At 41.9% G+C, this 22,353-nt stretch overlaps 1 protein-coding gene across 1 annotated transcript in view; it reads right to left on the bottom strand.

Moving 5' to 3' along the window:
* Window positions 1-22,353, bottom strand: part of SEC16B (SEC16 homolog B, endoplasmic reticulum export factor) — a 269,950-nt gene that overhangs the window by 147,152 nt on the left and 100,445 nt on the right. The window contains exon 14 of the mRNA XM_040360362.1: window positions 16,536-16,653. Within this exon, the coding sequence (XP_040216296.1) occupies window positions 16,536-16,653 (118 nt within the window). The remainder of the gene's footprint in view (window positions 1-16,535; window positions 16,654-22,353) is intronic.

The following is a 22,353-nucleotide window of genomic DNA, read 5'->3' as shown; positions in this document are numbered from 1 at the left end:
GGTTGCCTACACGTGTTATCAAAGTATTATGGAGACGTCCCTATTTTAAAATGTATTACTGGAGGGGCTACAGTATATTTAGAGATCAGGGGCCAGATTCTTAAAAGAGTTACGCCGGTGTATCTACAGATACACCGGCGTAATTCGAAATTCCCGCCGGCGTATCATTGTTTTGTATTCGCAAAACAAGATACGACGGAATTCGGCTAGGATCCGACTGGTGTAAGTCACTTACACCGTCGGATCCTAAATGCAATACAACGCTGACCGCTAGGTGGCGTTTACGTTCAGGTCTCATTTGACTATGCAAATGAGCCTGATACGCCGGTTCCCGAACAAATTTGCGTCGCGTACGTCGTTTCCGTAAGCGTAAGGTTACCCCTGCTATATGAGGGGTAACCTTACGCCAGTCCGCCCTATGCCATGTTAAGTATGGCGTTGGGTCCACGTCGCCTTTTTCCGTCGGTTACGTCGTTTTCCCAAGTCGTTCAGGAATATGACTTTACATCAATGACGCTCACGTCGGCGTCATTGACGTTTTCCGTCGTGAGCTGGAGCATGCGCACTGGGCTATTTTTCCGCCCGGCACATGCGCAGTTCGATCGTCGCGGGGGCGCGCTTAATTTGAATACAAGCCGCCCCCTTTGAATTACGCGGCCATACACACTACGCCGCCGCAAATTTCGGAGCAAGTGCTTGGAGAATACGCCACTTGCTCCAGTAAGTTGCGGTGGCGTAGTGTAAATGGCTTACACTACGCCAACGCCGATTCTATGAGAATCTGGCCCCAGGTAAGTTATATGCACAAATTAATTGTGACCTTTTGTACAAGCCTCAGCTTTTCCAAACAGACTGCAAATTTTTGCTCCCAAACAGGACCATAATTATGAAACATGGGGTCCTATGGAAAAATTCTGCCCCCCAGCAACCTCTTAGCAACTGGAAGTGTCAATGGGGGTTATTTACGAAAGACAAATCTACTTTGCACTACAAGTGCACTGCAAGTAAACTTGAAAGTGCACTTGAAAGTGCAATCGCTGTAGATCTGAGGGGAAGCTCTGCTGATTTTATCATCCAATCATGTGCAAGCTATAATGCTGTTTTTTATTTTCCTTGCATGTCCCCCTCAGATATACAGTGACTGCACTTCCAAGTGCACTTTCAAGTGTACTTGCAGTGTACTTGTAATGCAAGGTGCATTTGCCTTTCATAAATAACCCCCAATAAGTCAATGATTTAAAAAAAAAAAAAAAAAGAAGAGTATACCTAAATCAAGGACAGGCAGCAGGAGAGCTGCCAGCACGATCAGCACATTACTAGGGAGTCGGGACCAGTACCTTGGATAAGAATTATAGTCGTTGTAGCAAACCTATATCATATGTTGATCATTATAACGACTGTGGATATGTATTCTGAAACTGACTATGTTACCCTTGATCCCGAGGAGGCAAAAATCTATGCAAAATGTGTTAACGAAGATAAACTGTGCAATAGTATAATCTATAGTAGTAAATGTAGTGAGCTGTAATGGAGGATGCTCTTGTACCAAGCATTTTTAAAATGTGTTATATGTAATGGTGCAAGTAAATGTTAACTTTTAGTAGTAATAAATTATATTTTGTGTGTGTATACAGTGCCTTGAAAAAGTATTCACACCCCTTGAAATTTTCCACATTTTGTCACATGACAACCAAAAACGTAAATGTATTTTATTGGGATTTTATGTGATAGAACAACACAAAGTGGCACATAATTGTGAAGTGGGAGGAAAATGATAAATCGTTTTCCCAATTTTTTTACAAACAGTGTGGTGTGCATTTGTGTTCAGCCCCCCTGAGTTAATACTTTGTAGAATCACCTTTCACTGCAATTACAGCTGCAAGTCTTTTTGGGGATTTGCCCATTCTTCTTTGCAAAATAACTCAAGCTCTGTCAGCTTGGATGGAGAGTGTCTATAAACAGCAATTTTCAAGTCTTGCCACAGATTCTCAATTGGATTTAGGTCTGCACTTTGACTGGGCCATTCGAACATGTGCATATGCTTTGATTAAACCATTCCATTGTAGCTCTGGCTGTATGTTTAGTGTCATTGTCCTGCTGGAAGGTGAACCTACGCCACAGTCTCAAGTCTTTTGCAGACTCTAACAGGTTGTCTTCTAAGATTGCCCTGTATTTGGCTCCATCCATCTTCCCATCAACTCTAAACAGCTTCCCTGCCCCTGCTGAAAAAAAGCATCCCCACAACATTATGTTGCCGCCACCATATTTCACGGTGGGGATGGTGTGTTCAGGATGATGTGCAGTATCATTTTTCCGCCACACAACGTTTTGCTTTTAGGCCATAAAGTTTAATTGTGATCTCATCTGACCAGAGCACTTTCTTCCATGTTTGCTGTGTCCTCTACATGATTTCTTGCAAACTGAAAACGGGACTTCTCATGGATTTCTTTCAACAATGGCTTTCTTCTTGCCACTCTTCCATAAAGGCCAAATTTGTGGAGTGCACGACTAATAGTTGTCCTGCGGTCAGATTCTCCCACCTGAGCAATGGATCTCTGCAGCTCCTCCAGAGTTACCATGGGCCTCTTATGCCTTGTTTCCACTGAACGGAACGGTTTGGGTCAGTAGATTTGGAAACGGTTTTAGAACGGACCGGTCTATTCTCGTGAGCGTTTCCACTGCAAATCGGACCGTCGGGACCACACAGGATTTATAGAAAATGCCTAGCACGTCCACCAATCAGTGGAATGTATTGCATGTCCGCCCTAATGGAACCGTTCCATTTTCTATGGCCCCACATCTGAAGCAGGACCCAGAATGGTCCGGTACAGTTCGGTTTTATGGCACACTTTCATAATGGAAACACCCAAAATAGCGTACCGAACCAAACCGATCCGCTCAGTGGAAACGAGGCATTAGCTGCTTCTCTGATAAATGCTCTCCTTGCCTGGCCTGTCAGCTTAGGTGGACGGCCATGTCTTTGCAGGTTTGCAGTTGTGCCATACTCTTTTCATTTTCAGATGATGGATTGAACAGTGCTCCGTGAGATGTTTCAAGCTTGGGATATTTTTTATGACCTAACCCTGCTTTAACCTCCCTGGCGGTATGATTATTTTAGAAAAAAGGTGCTATAGGCGGTACCATTATTTGCAAGGAAATTTGGCGTTTTATACTGTAGGCCTGTAATTCTTAGGAATACTCACTTAAATCTGTCAAACAAGAGTCTAGTAGGCATCCCGGGTATGAAATTTAAAAAAAAAAAAAATTATAAATTATAATATAATAAATAATTATAAATAATTATAACAAATAATAATATAATTATAATAAAAAATATTCAATAATGTAATCAACTCAAAATCACTGAAATTTGCTCAGTTGCAGAATTGTCGCTGTCGTAAAAAATTGTTTTTGTAGGACGAATTTCCCCACAAATCGCTATCACACAATTCTGCAAGTGATTATAATTTATTATCGTGTTTTCTAGCTGGTCTAAAACCATTTTTGACATAAAAGGGACACTTGTGGTTGCTATGGACAATCTACAGTTTGCAGGCAGAAAGAACAGCTTTTATTATATAAAAGTACATGTAGGGCACTGGGCAGACCACTAGGGACAAGGGGGTGTGTATTTTTTACATACAGTACTGTAATCTATAAGATTACAGTATACTGTATTTAAGGTGTTTGTTTACCTTTTTTGAATTTGGCGCCGTTCTCCGCTCCCGTGCGTCGTAACGTCGCAGGGAACAGAGATCGGCTGCACACAGAGGCACTGTGTGAATCGAGCGAGGACCCGCTCGCTCACACAGCGCGGTGGCATCGCTGGATCCAGGGACAAGGTAAATAAACCCTGCCTATGATGCTGCGAGGCGAGCCGAGTCTGACTCGGGGGTTACCGATCGCAGCAGAAAAATGTAACCCCGAGTCAGACTCAGGAATACCGCCAGGGGGGTTAAACTTCTCCACAAGTTTATCCCTGACCTGTCTGGTATGTTTCTTGGCCTTCAAGATGCTGTTTATGCACTAAGGTTCTCTAACAAAACAGCTGTATTTATACTGAGATTAAATTACACACATGTGGACTCTATTTACTAATTAGATGACTTCTGAAGGCAATTGGTTCTACTAGATTTTAGTTAGGGTTAAAATTTGAAAACCATTATCATTTTCCTTCCACTTCACAATTATGTGCCACTTTGTGTTGGTCTATCACATAAAATCCCAATAAAATGCATTTAAGTTTTTGGTTGTAACATGACAAAAAGTGGAACATTTCAAGGGGTATGAATACTTTTTCAAGGCACTGTATATGCAGTCAATACAGATAGATAGATGGATAGATAGATAGATAGACAGATAGATAGATAGCTATGTATTTTTGTCTCAGAGTACTGTGATAAAAGTCCTATATACTGTTTTTTGTTTAAGCTTCATAGACCTCTAAGGCCTGGTACACACGATAGGATTGATCCGCGGATACGGTCCGCCGGACCGTATCCGCGGATAAATCCTGAGGATTTTGATCCGATGGAGTGTACACACCATCGGATCGAAATCCGCGCCGAATTCCCATCGCGGTGACGTGTCGCGCCGTTGCCGCGATGATGACGCGGCGACGTGGCGCGACGCTGTCATATAAGGATATCCACGCATGCGTCGAATCATTACGACGCATGCGAGGGATGTGTTCGGACGGATCGATCCGGTGAGTCTGTACAGACCACCGGATCGATCCGCTGGAGCCGATTCCAGCGGATAGATTTGTTAGCATGCTTACAAATTTTTATCTGCTGGAATTCGGAAATATCCGCGGATAAATATCCGCTGGAACGTACACACCAGGGGATCTATCCGTTGATACCGATCCGCTGAGATTTTTCAGCGGATGGATCCTCTCGTGTGTACGGGGCCTCGGATGACAGTACTCTGGGATTCCAACACCACTCAAATACCTCAAAGAACATTTCTGAACCATAATGATATTTTATAATATGACACAATTATTAGTTCTCCTGCACACAATTACTCTATAGCCCTTATACAATTTAGTTTAGACTTTAGCTTCTTTAAACTTTTTTGTAGAACTACAAACCTTAGCTCTCTTAAAAGGTTTTAGCTAAGGAGAAACTATGAGATTTTTGACTACATTAGACATACATGGTTAATTTCGAACTGTAACAGAAGTTAAAGGAGTTGTAAAGGAAAAAATGTTTTGCCTAAAATTAATGTCTGCAGGGTAGACAGACAGAATAGTGTAATGACTGTTAAAAAACAAGTAAATACCTATTAAATTCCTTCATCTATATCACCTCCGGCGTTCTAGTTTCTGTTCTCTCATTCACTTCCTGGTTTGCTGCGCTCATTCATATAAGAACTACATGTCCCAGTATGCATTGCGGCACACCCAGTAATTCAGACCTCCTTGAAGTCTCTAAAACGTAGAGAGTGTCCTGCCACCAGATGTAGTTCCCAGGAGGGGGCGAGCACAGTCACTGACCACCGCAGTAAAGCCTCCCATCACTTTGGTGAGTAACAATCAGACAAGCAGGAAGTGAACAGAACAGAGAAGAAATAGAGCAACTTCTGAGCAAAAACGAACAATGTGGAAGTGAAAAGAGGAATGTCTGCAGGTAAAGTCTGAGGGGAAGCTCTGCTGATTTTATCATCCAATCATGTGCAAGCTATAATGCTGTTTTTTATTTTCCTTGCATGTCCCCCTCAGATATACAAGTGACTGCACTTCCAAGTGCACTTTCAAGTGTACTTGCAGTGTACTTGTAATGCAAGGTGCATTTGCCTTCATAAATAACCCCCAATAAGTCATTGATTAAAAAAAAAAAAAAAAAGAAGAGTATACCTAAATCAAGGACAGGCAGCAGGAGAGCTGCCAGCACGATCAGCACATTACTAGGGAGTCGGGGGACAGTACCTTGGATAAGAATTATAGTCGTTGTAGCAAACCTATATCATATGTTGATCATTATAACGACTGTGGATATGTTATTCTGAAACTGACTATGTTACCCTTGATCCCGAGGAGGCAAAAATCTATGCAAAATGTGTTAACGAAGATAAACTGTGCAATAGTATAATCTATAGTAGTAAATGTAGTGAGCTGTAATGGAGGATGCTCTTGTACCAAGCATTTTTTAAAATGTGTTATATGTAATGGTGCAAGTAAATGTTAACTTTTAGTAGTAATAAATTATATTTTGTGTGTGTATACAGTGCCTTGAAAAAGTATTCACACCCTTGAAATTTTCCACATTTTGTCACATGACAACCAAAAACGTAAATGTATTTTATTGGGATTTTATGTGATAGAACAACACAAGTGGCACATAATTGTGAAGTGGGAGGAAAATGATAAATCGTTTTCCCAATTTTTTTACAAACAGTGTGGTGTGCATTTGTGTTCAGCCCCCTGAGTTAATACTTTGTAGAATCACCTTTCACTGCAATTACAGCTGCAAGTCTTTTTGGGATTTGCCCATTCTTCTTTGCAAAATAACTCAAGCTCTGTCAGCTTGGATGGAGAGTGTCTAAAACAGCAATTTTTCAAGTCTTGCCACAGATTCTCAATTGGATTTAGGTCTGCACTTTGACTGGGCCATTCGAACATGTGCATATGCTTTGATTAAACCATTCCATTGTAGCTCTGGCTGTATGTTAGTGTCATTGTCCTGCTGGAAGGTGAACCTATCGCACAGTCTCAAGTCTTTTGCAGACTCTAACAGGTTGTCTTCTAAGATTGCCCTGTATTTGGCTCCACTCATCTTCCCATCAACTCTAAACAGCTTCCCTGCCCCTGCTGAAAAAAGCATCCCCACAACATTATGTTGCCGCCACCATATTTCCACGGTGGGGATGGTGTGTTCAGGATGATGTGCAGTATCATTTTTCCGCCACACAACGTTTTGCTTTTAGGCCATAAAGTTTTAATTGTGATCTCATCTGACCAGAGCACTTTCTTCCATGTTTGCTGTGTCCTCTACATGATTTCTTGCAAACTGAAAACGGGACTTCTCATGGATTTCTTTCAACAATGGCTTTCTTCTTGCCACTCTTCCATAAAGGCCAAATTTGTGGAGTGCACGACTAATAGTTGTCCTGCGGTCAGATTCTCCCACCTGAGCAATGGATCTCTGCAGCTCCTCCAGAGTTACCATGGGCCTCTTATGCCTTGTTTCCACTGAACGGAACGGTTTGGGTCAGTAGATTTGGAACGGTTTAGAACGGACCGGTCTATTCTCGTGAGCGTTTCCACTGCAAATCGGACCGTCGGGACCACACAGGATTTATAGAAAATGCCTAGCACGTCCACCAATCAGTGGAATGTATTGCATGTCCGCCCTAATGGAACCGTTCCATTTTCTATGGCCCCACATCTGAAGCAGGACCCAGAATGGTCCGGTACAGTTCGGTTTTATGGCACACTTTCATAATGGAAACACCCAAAATAGCGTACCGAACCAAACCGATCCGCTCAGTGGAAACGAGGCATTAGCTGCTTCTCTGATAAATGCTCTCCTTGCCTGGCCTGTCAGCTTAGGTGGACGGCCATGTCTTTGCAGGTTTGCAGTTGTGCCATACTCTTTTCATTTTCAGATGATGGATTGAACAGTGCTCCGTGAGATGTTTCAAGCTTGGGATATTTTTTATGACCTAACCCTGCTTTAACCTCCCTGGCGGTATGATTATTTTAGAAAAAAGGTGCTATAGGCGGTACCATTATTTGCAAGGAAATTTGGCGTTTTATACTGTAGGCCTGTAATTCTTAGGAATAACTCACTTAAATCTGTCCAAACAAGAGTCTAGTAGGCATCCCGGGTATGAAATTTAAAAAAAAAAAAAATTATAAATTATAATATAATAAATAATTATAAATAATTATAACAAATAATAATATAATTATAATAAAAAATATTCAATAATGTAATCAACTCAAAATCACTGAAATTTGCTCAGTTGCAGAATTGTCGCTGTCGTAAAAAAATTGTTTTTGTAGGACGAATTTCCCCACAAATCGCTATCACACAATTCTGCAAGTGATTATAATTTATTATCGTGTTTTCTAGCTGGTCTAAAACCATTTTTGACATAAAGGGACACTTGTGGTTGCTATGGACAATCTACAGTTTGCAGGCAGAAAGAACAGCTTTTATTATATAAAAGTACATGTAGGGCACTGGGCAGACCACTAGGGACAAGGGGGTGTGTATTTTTTACATACAGTACTGTAATCTATAAGATTACAGTATACTGTATTTAAGGTGTTTGTTTACCTTTTTGAATTTGGCGCCGTTCTCCGCTCCCGTGCGTCGTAACGTCGCAGGGAACAGAGATCGGCTGCACACAGAGGCACTGTGTGAATCGAGCGAGGACCCGCTCGCTCACACAGCGCGGTGGCATCGCTGGATCCAGGGACAAGGTAAATAAACCCTGCCTATGGATGCTGCGAGGCGAGCCCGAGTCTGACTCGGGGTTACCGATCGCAGCAGAAAAATGTAACCCCGAGTCAGACTCAGGAATACCGCCAGGGGGGTTAAACTTCTCCACAAGTTTATCCCTGACCTGTCTGGTATGTTTCTTGGCCTTCAAGATGCTGTTTATGCACTAAGGTTCTCTAACAAAACAGCTGTATTTATACTGAGATTAAATTACACACATGTGGACTCTATTTACTAATTAGATGACTTCTGAAGGCAATTGGTTCTACTAGATTTTAGTTAGGGTTAAAAATTTGAAAACCATTTATCATTTTCCTTCCACTTCACAATTATGTGCCACTTTGTGTTGGTCTATCACATAAAATCCCAATAAAATGCATTTAAGTTTTTGGTTGTAACATGACAAAAAGTGGAACATTTCAAGGGGTATGAATACTTTTTCAAGGCACTGTATATGCAGTCAATACAGATAGATAGATGGATAGATAGATAGATAGACAGATAGATAGATAGCTATGTATTTTTGTCTCAGAGTACTGTGATAAAAGTCCTATATACTGTTTTTTGTTTAAGCTTCATGGACCTCTAAGGCCTGGTACACACGATAGGATTGATCCGCGGATACGGTCCGCCGGACCGTATCCGCGGATAAATCCTGAGGATTTTGATCCGATGGAGTGTACACACCATCGGATCGAAATCCGCGCCGAATTCCCATCGCGGTGACGTGTCGCGCCGTTGCCGCGATGATGACGCGGCGACGTGCGCGACGCTGTCATATAAGGATATCCACGCATGCGTCGAATCATTACGACGCATGCGAGGGATGTGTTCGGACGGATCGATCCGGTGAGTCTGTACAGACCACCGGATCGATCCGCTGGAGCCGATTCCAGCGGATAGATTTGTTAGCATGCTTACAAATTTTTATCTCCTGGAATTCGGAAATATCCGCGGATAAATATCCGCTGGAACGTACACACCAGGGGATCTATCCGTTGATACCGATCCGCTGAGATTTTTCAGCGGATGGATCCTCTCGTGTGTACGGGGCCTCGGATGACAGTACTCTGGGATTCCAACACCACTCAAATACCTCAAAGAACATTTCTGAACCATAATGATATTTTATAATATGACACAATTATTAGTTCTCCTGCACACAATTACTCTATACTCTACCCTTATACAATTTAGTTTAGACTTTAGCTTCTTTAAACTTTTTTGTAGAACTACAAACCTTAGCTCTCTTAAAAGGTTTTAGCTAAGGAGAAACTATGAGATTTTTGACTACATTAGACATACATGGTTAATTTCGAACTGTAACAGAAGTTAAAGGAGTTGTAAAGGAAAAAATGTTTTGCCTAAAATTAATGTCTGCAGGGTAGACAGACAGAATAGTGTAATGACTGTTAAAAAACAAGTAAATACCTATTAAATTCCTTCATCTATATCACCTCCGGCGTTCTAGTTTCTGTTCTCTCATTCACTTCCTGGTTTGCTGCGCTCATTCATATAAGAACTACATGTCCCAGTATGCATTGCGGCACACCCAGTAATTCAGACCTCCTTGAAGTCTCTAAAACGTAGAGAGTGTCCTGCCACACAGATGTAGTTCCCAGGAGGGGGCGAGCACGTCACTGACCACCGCAGTAAAGCCTCCCATCACTTTGGTGAGTAACAATCAGACAAGCAGGAAGTGAACAGAACAGAGAAGAAATAGAGCAACTTCTGAGCAAAAACGAACAATGTGGAAGTGAAAAGAGGAATGTCTGCAGGTAAAGGATGCTTATTATAAAAAAAAAAAGTATTTCCTTTACAACTCCTTTAAGAGGACAATAAAGTCTCATTCACACAGAGTATACTATATTAATCACCTGTACTGGGCCTTGTTTACCTGAATAGAAATGCAAAGGTATTCTGTGCATCCCTGTGCATATGGTATGGACAAATATAATCCATATACCTAGATATTTTGTTTCTCCTACATCAGACTATTGTGCATTAGATTTGGCTCCACTGCTACAAACTATTAAAAAGTAGATTGAAGGCCTGGCTGCATCTCCCCCTCTGCTTGGTTGGGCGAATCTACCTTTTCAAAATTAAACTTTGCCTGCGTATACGTACTTCCCCTGAATGGATACCCAAGAAATAGTTTCCGTTTATTCGAGTCAGCCAAGGTTTAAATGAACAGTTCTCCAACAACCCTGGCATCAGGGCGGCCTGGTCTGCCCTGATCTCCATAAATATTTTCTGCCTGCTATGTTAGTGTAGGCCTATAACTGGCTGCTTATGAGTGACCCTAACGCATCAGTGGTTTTGGAGGCTTCCTGTTTGGGTTCATTTGAGGCCTTGCAGAATCTTCTGTATCATGGCCCCGCCTCCAACAAATGCTATAAAAACTTTGCTGAAGGCTTGGTCTGTGATTAAAGCTACTAGCCATAACCCCACTGGACATATCTCCCTGCATACCCCCTTATGGATTAATCCTAAACTGTCATAATTTATGTCAATCCCTGATACTCGCATAAGGGCGACAAGAAGCATCAAACATCTTTATCAGATTTTTGTTGGGGGGGACCTTTGACAGTTTGAAGCAACAGCATGACTTATCAAATTTTCATCTGTTTAGATATAGGTTGGGCACGCCTTCTACACTGAATTTGGCAATCAGTCAGTTGTTCTATATACCTCTCCTCCTGAAAATATGCTCAGAGATTATACCATGGTCAAACATCTATCCAATATTTACAAAAAATTACTCCCTTCACTTTATACTGGTCTTTGATTTGGATGAAGAGGATTGGGAGGGAATGTGGGAATGCTCCTTTTTACAATTGGCATCTGCCAGAATAATTTAAAATTCTCCACCCAGTCTACCTCACCCCCCGTGCCTTTGCACAGGATATATCCATCTGTCCTGGCCACCTGCTGGAGGCGTTTGTCAGCCCCAGCAAACTACATCCACATTTTTTGGTGGTGTCCCAAGATTTAGGCATTCTGGGGGGCTGTGACTCCTTTCATTCTTTCTGTTGCCACTATCCAGGTGGTGCTGATGGTTGATGTGTGTCTGCTGGGACATCTGGACTCTTTAGCTTTCCATAGGGCCTCTAGAACCCTCTAAGGCCCCGTACACGCGACCGAGTTTCTCGGCAGAATTCAGCCAGAAACTCGATGGGAGATGTATTCTGCCGAGAAAACCGGTCGTGTGTACACTTTTCGCCGAGGAAACCGACGAGGATCTCGTCGGGCCAAAAAGAGAACATGTTCTCTATTTCCTCGTTAGTCAATGGGAAAAGTTGGCTCGCCGAGATCCTCGGCGGCTTCACAAGGAACTCGACGAGCAAAATTATGCGTTTTGCCCGTCGAGTTTCTCGGACGTGTACGAGGCCTGATTTATTACTCTCCTATGCACGAAAAGCCATTGTGCTTACAGTAGATGGCAATCTTCCTTAGCTCCTTCGCTAAATTTCTGAAAGCGGTTGGTCAAATCAGCCTTGCCACTTTATAGGACCACTTTTTTTTTAATCTCGTGGCTGCCCTAAACATTTTCTTAAAGCGGAGCTGCACCGACTTTTTTAACTTATATATTTTAATGGCAATAATTTCTTCATTGATCGTTTTTATTTATTTTTTCGTCAGCTTACCATGTTTCTGAGCTGTTCCATTTTACTTCCTCCTTCTCCCACCCGCGGCTAATCAGGTAATTTCCTTGCGGCACACTGTCTCCTGAGAGCTTGGTGTCATAATTCACACGAGTCAGTGTGGATCACCACCGCTCAGCATTGCAAAATTTCAAAACCAGAAGTGACGCCATCACAACCAGGGGGGCACTTCTGACGCTGCCGCCCATTGTGTTGGCAACATCAGAAGTTTTTGGCGCTGCTAGCCTAACATACTGAACATGTGTGAGAATGGGCGGTGCATGCTCGTATCCCGGAAGATAGTGCTTGTGGGCTTCACGTGCCCACAAGCAATATGAGAAATGCCAGGACAGAAGCAGAAAAGTTATTTTTTGCTTCAAAATCGGAAGTTGAGTGGCGATATATATAAAAATGTGAGTACTACATATAAAAGTTATGATCGTAAGATATTCACACAGAAAAATAATATATAGTTGGATTTCCGCTTTAAAGTGTTTGAAACAAGTTATTTGGCAGCAGGGTCCCTTTAACTACCACTGGAAATACAACACTCAGACATCCATAGAGGACACCTGTACTGGTCACCTTTTGAAAATGTCAGTTACCTGGCTGTAGCTACTGCAGGTCAGCAATGGCAGCCTATATATTTCTCTCAGTACGGGTTTTCTTTAAAGATTAATTGCCTTTATAAAGAAAAATGCTAATACAAATCCTGTGTACTATAAGTCAGTGGAATAATGTGTACAAGCAACCTACACAGGAAGTTAATTGTCCTCCAGAGTATTTTATGTTTCCCTGAGGTCAGAAAGGCTTCAGCAGCAGTTCTGAAGTGTCTCTTTTCTGCAGCGAACACACAGACCACGCTAGTGACCTTTCAATGACTGAAGTTGTGTAAGTCAGGATGAGCTTCGGAGGTCAGAGTTGAACTCATTAGCCTTAGATTTCACAAAGCCCTTAAAAAAGAGACAGGGGGGTTGCAATCAGGCTGAAGCCATGCATGTTTAAAGGCATGTACAGTATAGGCGGTTAAGCCCAGGATGTCGCTCTCTCAGTACATAAAAATGTATAAAACTTACAAATAATATCACAACGGAATCATTTCAATCAATTTAATTAATTTTAAATCATATGAAACAAGTAACAAAGGCAAATTACCATAAATGAGAATGAAAAATAAGCATTTCTTTCCTGTAGTTGTCAGCCCCATCTAGTGGCCACAGTGCCATACTTGTTGATTGACTATATTCTTTATGAAGAATAGTATTCTAGCTGGAGAGAAAGGAGCCTAATAAAACTGGTGTTTGAATTATTATAACAGCTTGTGAAAAAGACCTGAGAAATAACTAAATATTAAAAAGTTTCCTGAACACCTGACAAAACACACAGGAAATTTGCATTTTGCCACACGATTCAGAAATGCACTGCAAATGTGTATCATGCTTGTAGTGCCATTAATTGTTAATGGCACCCTAAGCATGGTTAGTAGACCTCCATTTGGTGCATTTTGTTGTGCGGCAAACGCGCTACAATCTTGTCAAAATGCTCACTGAAAAACTGAATGATGATCCATGCCCAAAAAGGTTCTGGAGCCTATTTTGGCAGATTAGTCTCATGTAGGGCAGCCCAGTTAAATGAATCGGCTGCCTTATGTGCAACATGCGGAGATGCGCAAAAAAAAAACGTAAGCTGAAACGCAAGTTCCCGCTACGTCCAGGTGTGAATTTGGCCTTAAAGGCACTTTTACACTGGAGGCTGGGGAATGGTAAAAACAGACTGCAGCCGCATTTTTAAGACACCCCCCCCCCCCGGATGCCCACCAGAATTCTAACATTAAAGCCTGTACACAGGGCTGTTCACATGCTGCTGCAATTTTAACTCAGGTTGCAGAGTTTGACAGGCAGCCCCATCTGTCAAACTCCCCCATTGAGCCACACTGCAACCACAATGCTTGGCTCACAGTTGTCACACAGTCCTACAATGTAAAATTGCTGTTTAGTAATTAAAAAAAAAAAAGGTTTTCCTACTTTTCCTATGATCAACTCCATCTGGTGGTTATACTGCAGTATTTTCCTGGTTCAGTCTTCTGTATGAATAATTTTTTTGTTTAATGAATACATCCCAAAAGTGGGTTAAGGGCTACTTCATGCACAACAGACATTACCTGACTGGATTGCTATAGACCCTCAGTGAGTCTTTACTGCTAACTTGAACCCCAGCTAGTAGATCTCCATCAACTTCTGACCAACAATGAACTGGATGGAACCCCATGGACCAAATCCTCTGCAGGACCCCAGTCATGTAACTGCAAAGGGGCTGTGGATAGTGACTGCTAAAGAGCTCCATGTTCCAGCATTCAGCATAAAAAGCAGAAACATTATGGCAAGACACCCATCTTTTTTCCACGTGGCTGACAAAAGCAACTGGGGCCCCACCTACATACAGGATCTTCCACCCAGACCCAGACTTTGCTCACATACACAGATGCAAGTGCTAGACCTTCTTGTCACATCCCACAATAACTGCTTAAAATATAACTAAGGAAGAAGCTTTTCTTTTCGTTATGGATAGAGTGGAGAGGGATTAGAACACCTGTCAGTTTGTATTGCTGTCTGTGCCCCGTACTGAGGTTTAACCTCTCTATTTGTCCTGTTTACCATTATCATTGAAAGTTAAAGTAAAAGAAAATCCTACATTTTGGGTTGTCCTCAGAAAAGGAAGATGGGAAATCTTCCAATTGGGACACTAGTTCTGGTGACCTGGGGATTCCCAGCAGATTCCTTTAATTAGCAGGGAATTGCTCTTACTTTCTGATTGGCTATGGGACAGGAAGTAAAATTAAATCTACCCAATAAGACAAAGATGACAAAATTATACCTTACAGGAGTTATAACCCCCCTTAGTTTATGCAAAATTAAAAACAAAGTTTTGCCTGAGTACTGTTACATAGGCCTATGGTTTTCCGTGGTCCAGTTATAGGCTCCAGAAGTCCAACATGACCACCCTGGGCCCATGTGACATGGGAGCCAAGGCCACTTGATGTATGATACATGAGAGTTTTCTCTCACCGCCAGGCGAGGGGATTCATTTTTCTCCATCCTCACCGTCTTCTAAGCTCACCAGGCTTTCACCAATATATACACATACGCTAACTCTTCTACCCTGACATTGGCTTTACTTTATACTCCTTCTGATAGAACTTCACAAGGAGGCATCAGATTGTAGAAATAACAGCTGTACTGATCATAACTTTTGCAGAACATTACATTCCAGTGGTAAATACAAACCATGCCCAAAATTCATCAGATAATAATTCTCATATCTGGGTTTGGAAAGAAGGTAGGGTGCATAAAAATACTCATGCAGCACTCTTTGGATAGACATTACATTATCTCAGTCCCAGGCCTTAGCTCTGCAATACTTCCCAACCAGGCTCCACCAAAGGGGAGCACACACCCAACTTCCTCTCTGTTATTCTCTCTTCTGTGGGTCCAGACTTTGCCCTCTTTTGGACTCCACCGTGCCTTAAATAGGCAACCTGACTAAAGCCTGGCACATGCTAATAGTTGTTTTTTTCGCAACTGCCAGCTTCTGTTGGATCAGCTGACATACACACAAGCCGAATGTTGGATGGTTTTTATTGAACTGCCCGATGTCTCTCATCTCCTCCTACCAGGGGGAGTAAGAATTAAAGGAGACTAATGCTGTGTACACACCATCAGATGGAATTTTTTCATCGGATGTGTGTGCCCCATCAGAGTTTTTCCTTCAGAAATTCCAACGGACTTAGAAAGAGAACATGTTCTCTTTTTTTCTGATGAAAAAAATGATAATCGGAAATTCCATTCGTCTGTATGGAACTCCGACAGAGAAAAAACACGCATGCTCAAAATCAAGTCGACGCATGCTCGGAAGCATTGAACTTAATTTTTCTCGGCTTGTCGTAGTGTTGTACGTCACCGCGTTCTTGACAGTTGGAATTTGGTGTGACAGTGTGTATGCAAGACAGCTTGAACGGTATTACGTCAGAAAAATACGTCTGAGTTTATCCAGACGGAAATTCCAATTGTGTGTACGGGGAATTACTCCTGCCTATAAGCAGAGAACTAGAGGTTAGGTGAGGCAGTACGTTGCAGAAAACTTTACATGGGGAGAATCCCTAAAAGGTTTATCAAGATTTAACAAAAGCTTTTTGAATTATAGTGAAACATATTATTACTACATTTTTATATTGTTCTGTGCAGACACTTATGCCACAAGCGAACAGAATTTGAGAATATGGGTTGGGTTTAAAGCTGGAAAACACCACAAAGAGTAACAACTACAGACAGTTGAAACCACTACAGGAGGAAGTCACATAAAGCTGGCTTTATTCAGGCCTCAAAACCCCAAATGATGAAAACATTATTTATTGTTTAGAGCACTAGGCCGACTTCCTTACCTAAATGGTCTCCCATGGTAACAATAGCACGGTTGTTCACCTCTGGTTCTCCCATCTGATTGGACAGCATTACAGCCAAGTGAGGCTTCCAGTCTCCCCACTTTGGGTCTCCACTGCACTGGAATAATAAATTGTAATCAAATAGTGATTAATAAATAGGCTATACAGATACACCTAGGGGTTATGACAATAATAAGTAAGCCACATTAAAGTAAAACTATCCTTGGATAGGTCATAAAGGCTGACTTCTTCTGGAAATGTTAGTTCCCTGGTTGTCACACTTATACGTGTATTAATAATACAATTTACAAGCTATTCGCCCTGTTAAACTGCATGTATATTCGTTCTGTGTGAATGGGGGCAAAATCAAATATTAAACAATTTTCTCTCCAGGTTGAATGTGCTTCATTCATACAGAATACAGTGAATCAGGAAAATTCAACATTATGGTCATTAGATGGACCTGATGATCATAGGAAATAAATACTTATTTCCTATGATCAATGATCCCATATAGTGGATATAAGGCTCCATTGACACTTGTAGGACTTTAAAGTTGTGGGACTTTGGAGTGCAACTTTGACGCAACTTCGGATGGCTACTACTTGGTTGCAACTTTGGCTTTGATCACCAATAATGGACAACTGCTGCACAACTGTAGCATGTAAAACATTTAGGTTTGACTTGTATGTGACTTTTGAGAGTTAACATTGAAGTCTATGGCCCACAGGTCACATGAAAGTCAGACCAAAGTAGTGCATGAACTACTTTGAAGTAGCTGTGACTTTAATTCACATAGATATGAACGATACTAATTTGAAAACATGTGGCGCCACCTATCATGCAACTTTGATGGTCAAAGTCGAATGAAAAGTCGCACAAGTGTGAATGGAGCCTAACGCAGTATTTTGCTGATTCATTCTATGAAGAACATTTAACCTGGAGAGAAAATAGCCTCACACTGACGAATGTGCTTGTAGTTTTACAGGCTCTGCATTTTTTTTTATAAATACACTCCTTAGACTTTCATGTACAATACTTTAATATAATGTATTTATACTTTATAAAGATGCTGAACATTTTTCAGGAAAGCATTTTGTGACTGGACCAGAGCACGAGGTGGAAATGGAGGGTTATTGATGATATGCTGATGATATTGGTGACATGCTGATATTGTGTGTTCTTCCTAGTTAATCCTCCCTCAGCTTAAGCAGTCTTAGTTGCCGAAGGTAAGAATATGGATTTTTTGACCTTGCTTTATGACCTGCAGTGCACTCTTGACTCAGCGTTAAGTAGGCTAAAGTATTGTTAAACCATACCCCTTTAAGTCTCTTCCACTGTTAGCACAATTTGGTCACACACAATATTTGGTGCGCTTCGCATGCCGCTATTATCCCCACCCCTGCCCCACCCCAATAAAAGTTGGTATGGTCAGTAGGGTGTCCTCTGATGTAATTTTGAAAGTCTGGTGACCTTACTGTACAGCTAGGTTACCTTCTTCCCCCCGGTTTGTGATTGGGCAGTAAGGGAGAGGCAGCTGACTGCTAAGATCAACCACTGCTTTCACCGCCTGACTGCTTGGTTTGCCAATAAATTTCACTGTCACATCCTCATTAAGGCTGGGTTCACACTGAACCCTGTAAATCCACTGCGGGTTCCCGCATCGCACTCGACTCGCACGGCAGTTCACACTGTCATAGGCAAACAGCTGGGGAGTGTCAATACATTGTTAATGACACCCCCATTTCAGCTTGCATATCGCACGGCAAACTGTCAGTTCGGACATGAATCAGATCGCATAGGTGTAAACACCCATGCAATCTGATTCTGGTGCAGACCAAAAAAGGGTCATGTGCGAGTTTAATTTGAATGCGATGCGATTTCAGCCATACTATCTGTATGGCTGAAATTGTATCGCACGGACATCGCATGTGATTTGCACTGCAGTGTGGTGCGAATCACATGCAATTATCGCACAACACACTAGTGTGAACCGGCCCTTAATGTGAGTACTCCTGCACATGGATAACAAGAAGCAACACAAAATCAGGAAATAGACTTTTGGAATTATTTACTATCTGTAGGACTGCTGCAGAGAGACTTCTGTTGTCACAGTCTAACTCTGCCTGCTGACCTTGGACTTTGGTATAGTGCTGGGGAGCATTTTAACTATGAATTACAGTATGAAACATACTTTTTAACTTTTTGAACACTATGGAATGTATCTACTGTAGTTTTCATTATGGCTTCAGTTGGGCTTTAATTGACCAGTTGCCTGTGTTCATAACTGTAATGGACAGCTTAGCACCCTATCTGGGTGCCTCCATCAAGATGCATCTTCCTCCACTCTGGAACTAGGTGCGAACTGGAACTGACTTTATTATAAATTCACCCAAAATATATACCACACAAGTTTAGGTAAGAGCTTGATCACATTGTCCTAAACAATGCAAACTATAAGCAGTAATGTTAGTATATCTAATGAACAGCCAACAAACATAAACATTAAGCTAAATAAACAGTAAGCTAATAAACAAATAGTCATCTAGACAACCCTAGAGGTCAGTGCCCACCCAGGCAGTCCAGTGCCAGTATTCAAGAAGATCCAGGGCTGTCCAAACCTCATTAACCAGCTTTCTTTTCACATACATATTCTCACTGAGTTTCAAGTTGACATAGACTGTTAAATGTGGTAATGTCATCTTGCATTATATAACAGGACATCTTCCTGAATTCTGGTAGCTCCCAAGTGTCAGGGCCCATAGTCATTAGGCAAGAGGCTACCTTGCAGTCCCCTCCAAAAGCCCCTGTCATAGTTGGGTCTGTCACAATAACTATGTAAGATCAGTAAACAAAATGGCTGCATCTAATGTGACAGGTGCACTTTAAATGAGTATTCTCTTTTGTTCTAAAATGCTTTTTTAGCAGTACATTGGTTAATATTCTCAGTCTAAATAATATTAAGCAATGTTTTAAACCTTTTAAGTTACCCTGAAATCTTTGGCTTTTCTTTAATGTGTTTGCCATCTGTGCTCCAATGTACTTTTAGAACTGTGTTATCCACAGTGCCATGCCAAGTAAATATAATTAAGGAGTATTTTCGTCACCTTGGGATTTTCAAAAACGTGGTGCTTGGCATGCAAAACATATTATTTAATTTCTGCTGGTTGAGACTAAAACACTGCATTTTAACATAATTGTATTTTTAAAGGAAATCTTTCGCCAAGATTTTACATACCTAATCATAATTTCTAGGAAAAGTAGACTCTTCTAGTTTATTACAAATTTCTCTATTTGGAAACATATTTTATACTGCTTTTATGCTACAGTAATCCTCAATCGCCAGAAAGGTCACTAAATGTTGCCATTGGTTAACTCAAGCAAGCATAGAAATTGGCAGTAAACTAATGCTGGCCCTACGAGGAATGATAAACCAAAAATTGATCACAGATCTGATCGTTTCAGACAATCTTTTCTCAACACAACAAAGAAAGAGAAAGATTTATCAAAGTTCAATGGATTGAATGTTTTAGTGCAACTGATTCAGAAATATTCTGTCATCAAAATCATCAAGATGTTGTTTTTGTCCAAGGTCAGCCATACGTTTATCATATCAGATCACTTTTTTTTTTTTTTTTTTTTTAATTGTGAACTGCAACAAGTGCTTTTAAAGGCTCAAGGTTTTTCACCTTAATATATTCTATGCATTAAAGTAAAAAACCTGTGTGCAGCAGCCCCCCCCACCCCCCATATCTACCTGAGCCCCATCTCAATCCACAGATATGCATCCCCATTGATAACGTCTGTTGATGATGAAGCGTGCCTGGGACGGCGCACACTGACGTCACCGCGCTGAACGTATGGAGGAGGGGCTCCTATAGTGCTGGCCGGCATTTGTATACGTGCTTTTAAAACGTTACATGTTGTAAGTAAGTTTTTGTCTTTGCTTTTATTTAATTTTTTACGGAATCACGCTATGGTCCATTTTCTTTATACCCATGAATCGAGGACCTGTTTATCTATGAGCAAGTGATCATAACCAGGATTTTCTGCCCTTTGGAGTACCTGTTGGTCCGGTGTCTCAGTCCATGGATGGAGTTTTAACCTATGGGCTTGTGAATCTGGTTGTTGCGGTAAGCGGCTTTCCATTAGGTGATGGTTTCCTCACAAGAAGTCATTCTCACGGTGGTGCTGTTTTTATCCTGTCTGTGGGTTCTGCTACGATCCACATTTGGGACTTCATTTTTTATACCCCCACTATTCAAGCATTTTGGGGCTTATAGACTTTGGCCCAGATTCTCAAAGGACTTACGATGGCGCAGCGCCATGTATGCCGTCGTAAGTCCTAATCTGGCCCGTCGTATCTATGCGACTGATTCTTAGAATCAGTTACGCATAGATATCCATTAGATCCGACAGGCGTAAGTCTCTTACGCCGTTGGATCTAAACTGTAATTTTTGCCCGCTAGGTGGCGCTTCCGTCGATTTGCGCGTCAAGTATGCAAATTAGCTAGATACGTGAATTCCCTAACGTACGCGCGGCCGTACGCGGGGCAACTTTTCCCGCCGTAAAGTTGCCCCTGCTATATGAGGCGCAGCCAATGTTACGTATGGCCGTCGTTCCCGCGTCGAAATTTTAAAAAGTAACATCGTTTGCGTAAGTCGTCCGTGAATGGGGCTGGACGTCATTTACGTTCACATCGAAACCAATGACGTCCTTGCGACGTCATTTGGAGCAATGCACACTGGGATATTTTACGGACGGCGCATGCGCAGTTAGTTCGGCGCGGGGACGTGCTTCATTTAAATTATACACGCCCCCCTACGCGCCGAATTTGAATTCCGCCGGGTGATTTACGCTACGCCGCCGCAACTTTACAGGCAAGTGCACTTGCCTGAAAAACTTGCGGCGGGGTAACGTAAATCGGATACGTTACGCCGCCGCAGAGATACGCCCAATGTACCTAAATCAAAAAGATCAAATTTTCTTTACTCTCCCTCACTTCTGTTTGTTTGGAACAAGCAGTGCATATTTATTGTGGTTACAGTGCATTGACTTTTTCCACATTTTGTTATGTTACAGCCTTATTCCAAAACGGATTAAATTCATTGAAAAGAGTGAAAGAAGTTTGTATGAAATCTTTGCCAATTCAATAAAAAAAAGATTTCAAACAAACTTCTTTCACGTTATTATGGGGTATTGTTTGTAGAATTTTGAGGAAAAGAATGAATTTAATACATTTTGGAAGAAGGCTGTATCATAACAAAATGTGGAAAAAATGAAGCGCTGTGAATACTTTCTGGATGCACTGTATGTGCACTGTTCTGTGCACATTATACATCCCATAGTCTTAAAGCGGTGGTTCACCCTCCATAGCAACATTTTAGCATAAAATTAGGCATAGTAGCGCGAGCTACAGTATGCCTGTCTTGATTTTTTTAGCCCGGTACTCACAGTGCAATCGTACATTGAAGATTCCGACTCCCCGCGGGGAATGGGCGTTCCTATCCAGACGGAGGATGATTGACGGCCGGCTCTGGCACGTCACGCTCCCCGAAGACAGCCGGAGTAGGTCTCGGCTCTTCACGGCGCTATACGGCGCCTGCGCACAGACTATGCGCAGGCGCCGTGAAGAGCCAAGCCTATTTCGGCTATTTCCGGAGAAGCGTGACGTGCCAGAGCCGGCCGTCAATCATCCTCCGTCTGGATAGGAACGCCCATTCCCCGCGGGGAGTCGGTATCTTCAATGTACGATTGCACTGTGAGTACCGGGCTAAAAAAATCAAGACAGGCATACTGTAGCTCACGCTACTATGC

Source organism: Rana temporaria, chromosome 7 (genome assembly GCF_905171775.1).
Source record: "Rana temporaria chromosome 7, aRanTem1.1, whole genome shotgun sequence".
Lineage (NCBI taxonomy): Eukaryota > Metazoa > Chordata > Amphibia > Anura > Ranidae > Rana > Rana temporaria.
Note: the sequence above shows the minus strand (reverse complement) of the source record. Positions and strands in the feature narration are given on the sequence as shown.